This window comes from Synchiropus splendidus, chromosome 13 (genome assembly GCF_027744825.2).
Source record: "Synchiropus splendidus isolate RoL2022-P1 chromosome 13, RoL_Sspl_1.0, whole genome shotgun sequence".
In the NCBI taxonomy this organism is placed as follows: domain Eukaryota; kingdom Metazoa; phylum Chordata; class Actinopteri; order Syngnathiformes; family Callionymidae; genus Synchiropus; species Synchiropus splendidus.
Window position 1 is genome coordinate 14,928,435 of NC_071346.1, and position 9,510 is coordinate 14,937,944.

Below are 9,510 nucleotides of genomic sequence, written 5' to 3' on the forward strand. Positions count from 1 at the left end.
TTAAGCCTTGGAACGCATTATTTCTTTTTCCATTCATTGTAATGGGAAAAATCGATTCAGATTTCAAACAAATGGCTTCTCGAACGGCTGTCTGGAACGGATTGTGGTCGAGAACCGAGCTACCACTGTACTGTCCCCACTGTCAAGACCCGATACAGTAACCCATCCTGGATCCAGACGGTGATGCGGATGACTCCCAAATTTGAATTGTTTGTTCCACGTCCCAATTCGCGTATTTCTTGATGTTTGTTTTTCAATTCCATACATTACTTTTCAAGTCATTTCTAACACAGACAGACAGAGAGGCAAACCCAGATCATTAAAAAACATAACCTCCTCGGTGCAGGTGATCAATCTAGTTACACAGAATGTTAAGAAAGCAGTTGATGAAAGAAGAACCTGAAAGAAAACCTTTTATATCACTGTATTTGTTTACTTATCTTACAAAGTTAGATTAACTATCACTAAGAACAGTTCTCTGACCAGTATACTGATGAAAGCCACCTCCAGATTTGAAGAATTAACTACATTAGAGAATACATCCCCCTCCCTTCGATGGGGTCACATGGTCTGCAGGATCTTATTGCCATGGTTAAAGAAGACGGCAGGATTTTGAATCAGTGGGGATTAGCCTCCACTGACCACACAGAACGCTCACGGATGTTCACGCCACACAAACACAAATATTTACAGGTGAGATCCTCAACATTTTTTTTTACTATTATACTTTATTTACTATCATATTTCTCTAAAAATCTGTGATGTATTGGTGGAATGTTTGTGCCTCCAAAGGTCTGTGTGTATGAGCCTGTCCATAAGGCCAAGCTAGTTTAGCATGATCTCCTGATCCCTCCATCACAACAGCTTGTGTTTACTCTTAACTCAAGTCACTCAGTGGTACAACACATCTAGCTTCTGTGCGATGTTATACTTCCCTTCATGTAATTAAAAAACTCCAAATAAGGGAGTATCATGTCACCACTTGGCCCTATGCTTTTGGTCCTTTCATTCTGTCTAAAGTTAAGTTCTCATTGATCAGTGTTTTTCCACTGGTTCTGCTGGTATATCTGCCTTTGGTTCTGCTGGTCAGGCAATAGCAGGTAATGCTTGATTGAGGCTTCTATTGCTGGAACCTGGTTAAAATAGCCCATGGAAAGGATTAGTGGCTTATACTGTATGTCCAGCTGGATTGCAGGTCTTGCCACCAGATCAGTGTGTCATGGCCTTTTTACATCACTACTTTATTTATTTGTTTCACTTCTGCTAGAGAGGTTGTTTTTGTTGGCATCTCAGTGTCGTCATTGACTTGTATGCAGTGATGTAGTCAAGAACAGTGCATACAGAGACCAAAAGGTCGGCGAGAGTGTGACCAAACTGAATGCAGGACTATTATTGTAATCCAATGAAAATATCAGTTCTTTCTCTGCTTATTTTTTTTTTACTAAATGACCACCTTTTGTGTGTGTCTACATGACAAAGAGACTTCTGTATCCACTTTACTCTGTCTTGATCTTGGTCTCACCCCCACATGCTCTGGTCTTGGTTACAGTGCTACTTATATAGCTTCTCAACACACTAGCTCAGACCTGGGCAAAGTGCGTCCCGGGGGCCATATGCAGCCCTTTGCCTGTGTTTTTGCGGCCCTAATGGTGTCGGACAGAAACTATACATCTGATAAGTTGTCATTTTTTTGTTATTTTAGTATTTGAAAAGGAGGAAAAGGTGTTCTATTTTGACATGCGTCTTCACATAGAGTACCTTGAAATCTTGTCCACAGTTCACTAAGGTTTACCTTTCACTGCCAGAACCCATCGGCTTTGCTAGCTACCATCACACGTTTCAGTCAAGGTCTTAACTCTTAGGTGAGCAAGAGAGGAAATTTGATCTGCATGAACGTAGCGAGGCTTGGAGACGATCAGCCTGTGGCACTTCTCAGGGGTGATGGAAGCCCAGGCTGCTCCAACAGCGGTCTTCAGCACTGTTCTTACGTCTTTCATTGTCAACAATAACAGAGCTTATATTTTTATTATTATTTCTTTTTCTATCTCATGGGTTATCATAATTTGTAAGCCATAAGTCATCAAAATTATAACAAACAAAGGCTCAAAATATTTCACTCTCTGATACAAGGGTTTCATGCTCTGGCATTAAATTTGATACATAATAATATACATTTTTTATTTATTTTGGTTGCATTACTCGTTTATATTGTGCTCTTCTCTGTTGGCCTTTTGTCTAATGCCATGTACTCAACTATTAAAATCTGGTGAAAAAAATAGCAACTGTAGTAATCGATTCTCCCCAGGAGATGTCGCTACTGTGCTGCATGGTCGAGGTTCTCAACCCTTTAAAGACCACGGTCCCCTTTGAAATCCACAAACTGATTAAAATGCCACCAGTGATTTATACTTCAAACGACCGAAACACTTATCAACTTTTATCACACTCATCACTCACATCAATGACTCGCTCAATGAGAAAGGATGAGCTTGTTTCTCACTGAGTAGTTGCTCAAACTTTCAGAGCTCTGACTTTAAAATCTGACCGCTGTGCTATTTAGATCCACACTACCACTACAATGAATAATAATAATAATAATAATAATAATAATAATAATAATAATAATAATAAGGGTTTATTTTTGCTGTTAAAAAGGAAAATGAAAAAAAAAACTCTTCTAAATCTCAAGTATCATTTTTAGGGTCCAGGAAAGTGACGCTGACTCTGCCCCTCAAAGATGAACTTGGAGATAGAGATGACCTGCTCTGTGTGCAGAGACACTTTCAGTCACGCCCACCCGCTGCCTTGTGGTCACAGCGTCTGTCCAGTGTGCATACGTGAGGCCTTGAGCAGCCAGGATGAGGCCAAAGGTCGCTTTGTCTGCCCTCAATGTCAAGAGGATCAAGGACAAGTTCTGTGTGACTGCTGCCCCCAAGAGGAGGGAGAGGAGTCCACCCACTTGGCAGTAAAGACTTGCCTCAAGTGTGAAGTTTCACTATGTGCCGAACATCTCCGACATCATCTGGAGAGACCAGCGTTCAGCAGCCATTTGTTAGTGGATCCTCTCGGGGACGTCTCACAGCGACGGTGTCCCACACACACTGAGGTGTTCCGCTACTACTGTGCCGACGAGAGGATGTATGTGTGCGGAGACTGCCTGCTGGAGGGAGCTCACGTGGAGCACAAAGTGAAGGGTCTGAGGCAGGTGGAGGAGGACCTGAAGGTGGGTCTCACATGACACCTTCTCCTTGTTGCATATCTCTCACTGACATTTTGGTGTTTGGTCAGCTCATTCTCCAGACGCTGCACACCAAGGCAGAAGAGAAGATCAAGCATGGAGAGCAGATCCTCAAAGACCACGAGAACATCGACTCCACCATGGCTGTGAGTTGAGAAAGACAAAACCTAAGGCTCAACACTTCTTAATGTAACCATCTCCTCGCTCCTCGGTGTCAGGAGTGTCTGAAGGAGGAAAGCACCCAGGTTCAGCGACTTGGTTCAGACCTGCAGCTTCAGGTCAAGAAACTAATGGAGGTGCTAATGGAGATCACAAAAAGGGAGAGGCAGCAAGTCATCGATCGGGTACATGAAGACTGCTCCAAGGTGAAGGATGACATGAGTCAGACAATGCGTATTCAGAAATATCTGGCCTCGCTGATGAGGGAGACTGACCCCTTCTTGCTGATCTGGGTAAGACGTCCCTTTCTGTGGAACATTCTCCTCACTGCTGCTGGAGATTCTCTTTGACTCGCACACATCTGTCCGCAGATACACCCATCTTTAAGTCCCTCTCACCAGTGATGAATTTCTAATATAGAAATACGTTCTTCAGAAGCTGAGCTCTTTTTATGTGTTTTGATAAATGTTAAATCAATGTTTTGGCAACACTAACACTGTAAAAATGTCAATAAGGAAGAGTGGAAGATAAATCATTTTTGAAATTAAGTACATTTACCCAAGTTTAATCTCATGCATCTATCATATTTTTCATTTTGAACATGCGATTGTATTCAAGATATATAGAGAAGACATCAAGCAAAGTGAGATATATGAAATTCAGAATCAGAATCAGAAAAACTTTATTAATTTCTAAAGGAAACTGTGTTTGTAACATGCTCTGTACATAACATATCACAATAAATTAAAAATAAATAATATTATAAAGTGCAAAAAGCGATACAAAAGAACTTGAATGAGCGACGAGAAGGCGCTTATTTTATAGCGAGTAAGGGGATCCACGTACCTAAGGATTTTCTAAATCTTACGTGATTTTAAGGCAGTCGGAAACCTCAGACTTGAAGATATGATGTTTTGATGAAGATTTTTTTTGGTTTATTTGTTACAGAAGAGTCCTGAAAGAAACATCATAATAACTAAATGACAGGAACACGTCTGCTGCCTGTAGACAGAAAAAATATATAGCAGGTTGGCGGAGAGCATCTTAGATCTTAGGCTGTCCACATACATATCAATCCAGACAAAGTCATCTCAGGAGGGGCATGACCTGAGTCATGACCTGCGACTGACCTTTTTTTTTTTTGTTTATTTTACTCATTAGGCCTTTCAGTCCGATGACACAAAGTAAGTAGTACGAGTATGTGGTTGGTTGTTGATGTGAAAAACAAGGACGTGTGTGAGGAATTTTTCAAAATGCTTCCATAGGTTACTAGCTGACCTCAACTGTCCAGCATTCACCCCTGACCCAGTGAGCCTGGACAGGAAACACATCTTAGAGGACATCGAGAGCAAATATCGAGAGTTCATCACGGCCACCCTCCGCTGTCTCAGCGACCTCAAGAGGGAGCTCTGTGAGTGGCAGGCCTTCGTCTTAACAGTATTTGTAATCTGTAATCCAACATCATAACTTCTCGTCCCTTCATCGCAGTAAGCAGTCCTTTGACGCTGGACACCAACACAGCCCACCCTCTGCTGAGCATCTCAGATGACCTGCGCTTGGTGACACGAGTCAAAAACCGACTGCCCTGCGCTGACCACCCGGAGCGCTTCGACCACTGGCCTCAGGTTCTTACGATGCAGAGCTTTGCCGGCGGGACTCACTACTGGGAACTGGAAGCTGAGGGATTCTGGGATATCGGCATCTGCTACAGGAGCGTCGGACGGAAGGGGAAGGAGGGCAACGCCTTTGGGAATAACAAAGTAAGTGTCTCATACAACACGCACCCATTGAATTTTGAATTTTATAGAACTGATTTTCAAGGTTTTTTTTAACCACCGTGAGTGTAAAGGGGTCAGTTATGGCTTTGGTTGTTGCCAAAAATCATCTGCATTTCAAAAAGTCATTCACATTTTCCACTTGCTTATGATCAACCTTGGTAAAAGCAAACAGTAAAAACACTTATTATAATAATATCTGACCATGAGTGACGATAATTTCAAGTAAAGTTTAACGTCATATGTTATCATTGATCTATGGAAGCTCAGAGTTGCCAGTAAGACTACACTATTTTTAGATCACGTTATTTCTGGATGAGAAAATGAATTAGAAGAGACAGCTAAAGAGATCTAGTTTCTATCATACTAGTTTCTATAAGAGTTTCTTCAGCTTTGTCTCCTCAGATTTGAGCTCATCTTATCATCTCCGCAAGTCAACTAGAAACCACCTGTTGCTCACAGACAAGTGTGAAGTCCTATGAATAATAATAGGCGGGGAAAAGTACCAAGAAGAAGCCAGAAATCTTCATCTTAAAATAGAGATTTACTTTGGCTGAATAGGAACAATTCACCAGTTCTTTTTTTAAACAAGCTAGGACTTCAGTTTTGGCAGGACACCAGAGATTGACAACTCTATATATACTATAAATTTTGTATCATATCTCCGTTCATATCTCAGAACCATGCTGAAGATCAGACAGGTTTGTGGTGTCCTGCAGGTGATTTATTATTGTCAGATTTCAGTCATGGCGAAAGTTGAAGACCAAAGGTAGAAAAGCCCATTATCTACTGTGTCTTCTTCAACTTCCTTCCCTCACTCCAGGGTTGCTGGCCCTGCTTCAGGCAGACCCGAGCTTCATCTGGACAGCAGTCCAACACATTTATCATGATGCTGGTTCTCCTTTGATTTTCTCCTCATGCCTTTGATTGTCTTTTACCTTTCTGAACCTCAAGCTTTTTGAATTATAGTTAGCGCTGATCCTCCGTCTGTCGGTATCCCCTAGCAACCAACCGTCGGGCCAAGCACAGGGATAGTCTTTTGTTGTAGATTTGCTATCTGCCTCCCTCTGGACCTGTTTGTCTCCAATTAGCCCCAGGAAGATCTGCTGGAAATTGGCACCTTTCTTCATTTCCCCGGTTAAATTGGCTCACCGTCTCGCTGTTATGTTACCTTATCGTATGTCTTTGGAGGACGGATGAATGTCACCACAGGCGTTGCACTCATTGAGCTCCATCTTTTGAGAGTGAGACATTGTTTTTGGCATCGTGGGAGGAGCTGCAGAAAATAGCTGAGGCGGGCGTGGTCAGAACTTTCTATAATTATCATGCAGCAGACACTTAAATACAAAATGACCTGCTCCAGTAAAATGAAACACATTTATAATCTGTGGAGGGAAAAATATATGAATACAATCTTTTAAATATTGACTTTTATAAGATGTGAGAGACCCAAATTATTGGCCAAAAAATAAATTCCAGTTACAGACGATGTTTCCAAACCATTAGAATCATTCTGAAATCAACAGAGACAATATGCTTTTTAATTCAGAACATTTTTTTTTATTGTTTTTACTCCATAATAACGGGTCAATAAAACAAGTTCAGGAGATGTTCAGGTGAGGTAAGGGGGAGTTGTTCGGAACATGCGCTTCCCTCAGATGCAGTTTTTCATCGAAGCCAGGTTTGACCAAACTATTCCAGAAAGGGCCACTGTGGGTGCAGGCTTTTGTCCCAACCTATCAAGAGGACACCTCTCCACCAGTCTGAAGACTGTAGTCAGTTGCTTGTCAGTCTGGTGCTGTGTGTTTCAGCTAACACCTATACCTCCTTGTGGAGTTGGGACAAAAACATGTACCCTCTGTGGCCTGATGTAAAGTTATCAAATCTCACATACTAGAGCAGCTTCACATCAAAATAAACATTTTAATGGCCGCCTTGAAGTGAAGAGTGCCATCTAGGGGGCTCCAAATATGAAGTCACTGTTTCATGAAGCTCAAAATTAACAAAGAAATTCACATTAAAATGAAAATTATAATGGCCGCCTTGCTTCAAATGCTCCATTTTCATTGATGGGCAAGGACTACAAAGAACTACAAACATGGGAGATGAGTCGTGTCTGTGAGTCCCCTAGAGTTTCATCTGTCAATAACTGGTGCATTTGAAGCGCCTTAAGCGAACAAGTGGTGGAACAAAATTATTCGTCATTTCAAGCACTCACCACTTGCCTACTTGTAGCACATGCAGGTGGAGTTCAATAAATGGTGTTGAACTTGTTGTTGTCTTCATTTCATAAGTCGTGGAAGTATTGGAACTACTTACGCGTTTTTGTTCCATGGTGAAGGAAGTATTTTCAAACATCACTCTTCAGGAAAATAGATGTTGCATTTTGATGTCAATACTTTTTCTCATATTTAATGTGTTTCTCAACATAATTTCCAAAGAAAATGGGAAATCGAGAGAATCGGGACCCGAGTCAGTTGGGACATGTGAACAATGTTTGTTCAGCAAGTTGTTTTGGTGATCGCATTTCCATTACAATTTGCGCTTGATTTAAAAAAAAATCTGAGAGAAAGAGGTTTAGCTATAATATAAGCAACTTTACTTTGTAAACATGCCTCTCACTTTGACGGAACGTGATTCCTGATGTCAACGGTTGAAGAACACATCAGTCCTTTCCAAGTAGAGCTCTGAAAACGTGTCATTGACACGGTTGTTCAAATCCATGAAGACAGTTTCATGAAGCTTCATAATTTCTGTCACAGACTGAGATGACTTTTTCCGCTGCTGGCGCTCTGTGATCCTTCCTTGTCAAGGCGTTTTTACGTCTATTTGCTATTACACTATTATTATTAATTAATATGAACGGCATCTACTATTTTTTCACTGCCAGTTATAATGTAAGACTTAAAATTAAAAACTGAATTTCAGATTCTTTGTTCAGAGTAGAGTATAGTTTCCACACTCTGTGGGTTTCCCCCTGAAAAACGCTTTCTTCCCAGCAATGTGAAATCACAGCAGCATATCCATCATTTCCATTTTCACTGGTGAATTTCTACCACATTCCAGGCAGCCATTTCTGTTCATGACCTCATGATACAGTGAAAGAACTTTCAGCATGTTTTAAAATATTCAGTGAATCTGTCTTGTGAAAACTGTATTTCCTCCTCTTCTTTCTGGGACCATTGTGACATCAAGTAAACGCACTTATTCATTCCGCTTCCAAATTCCCAGGTATCATGGAGTCTGACACAACAGCACGACAGGAAGTTGGCTGCATGGCACAACCGCAGGAAGACCCGGCTCACCTACCAGATGAACGGCAACCGCATCGCGGTGGCGCTGGACTACAGCGGCGGGACCATCACCTTCTCTGAGGTGGGACCGTCCGGCAGCCTGACCCACATCCACACCTTCTCCACCACCTTCTCACAGCCCGTGGTCTTGGGCTTCGGACTGTACAAGGCTGAACTAAACAGTCACATCGCCATTGTTAAAGTCTGAGTCGATCAGAGGAAGCAAGGACCGAGACTGAAAAAGTGCTGACTCCCCGGCGCTGGACGATATTTCATGGAATTAAAAAATAGACCCTTACATTATTCACAGTTGTTGGCAGCTCCTATTTTATATTATAAGATGAAGATCATAGTTGTGTGTATACAGTATGACATGAAATCCAATGATGCTGTGTTATGTGCGTCTGATGCAGCTTGTCTGTACCAGTAGAAAACCTTAGTATAAGTATATTTACTGGAGTACACAAGTACATTGATTTATGTGAAAGCTGGCCTTGAATAACAACTGTACATCTGATGTGCCACCTAAAGCAGATCTGTATAGAAGAAATAAAAAAAAAACTTCATGTGAATAGACTTGTTCCTACAGCAAGGCCGCCATCACTCACGCAAGAAGGAAGTCAGGAAATGTACATTTTCTCTCCATGATGCTGGTCTTTTGTGAGTATGTCTGAAGGCTTGGGGACCAAATCCTGTCACTTTCAGTGAAAAAGGGCAACTTTTGGGTCGAGTGGGGACAACAAAGGCAGTGACATCACTCTTTTCAGAAAGTTGTAGCTCTCTCTTTTAAAAACAGACCTGTTTCTGAGTGCTTGTTAGCCTTGAGAAAGAGATGAAATAAAGTGAGACTTGGAAATACACTTACAAACCGGAAGAAATTAGTTTGCTAAAGAAGTTTGTAAATTTGTTCCAAGAGTTTCTAGATTTGTTTCCAAAGTTTGTGAATGTGTTTTGTGCGCCATCGGTAACAATGGGCTGATACGGGAGCACGCAAGGCGGCTCTTTAAATTTAAAATTAATGAGAAGTTTCATTGAGATTTTTCAA

General features: G+C 41.5%; 1 protein-coding gene across 1 annotated transcript; it reads left to right on the plus strand.

The window, feature by feature from the left end:
* The first annotated feature begins 585 nt into the window (after window positions 1-585).
* On the plus strand, window positions 586-9,249 carry trim110 (tripartite motif containing 110). The gene is made up of 8 exons (XM_053882514.1): window positions 586-693; window positions 2,702-3,223; window positions 3,289-3,384; window positions 3,457-3,690; window positions 4,559-4,581; window positions 4,663-4,808; window positions 4,886-5,157; window positions 8,404-9,249. Exons 2-8 carry the CDS (start codon window positions 2,738-2,740, stop codon window positions 8,671-8,673), a joined length of 1,527 nt encoding a protein of 508 aa, XP_053738489.1. The 5' UTR covers window positions 586-693; window positions 2,702-2,737; the 3' UTR covers window positions 8,674-9,249.
* The last annotated feature ends 261 nt before the right edge of the window (window positions 9,250-9,510 follow it).

Excerpts from the sequence above, each read along its gene's own strand:
- trim110 (XM_053882514.1), top strand. The coding sequence starts at position 2,738 with ATGAACTTGGAGATAGAGATGACCTGCTCTGTGTGCAGAGACACTTTC. Across the intron at positions 3,691-4,558 it reads ACCCCTTCTTGCTGATCTGG|GCCTTTCAGTCCGATGACAC; the intron begins GTAAGACGTCCC and ends TTTACTCATTAG. Across the intron at positions 5,158-8,403 it reads ACGCCTTTGGGAATAACAAA|GTATCATGGAGTCTGACACA; the intron begins GTAAGTGTCTCA and ends CCAAATTCCCAG.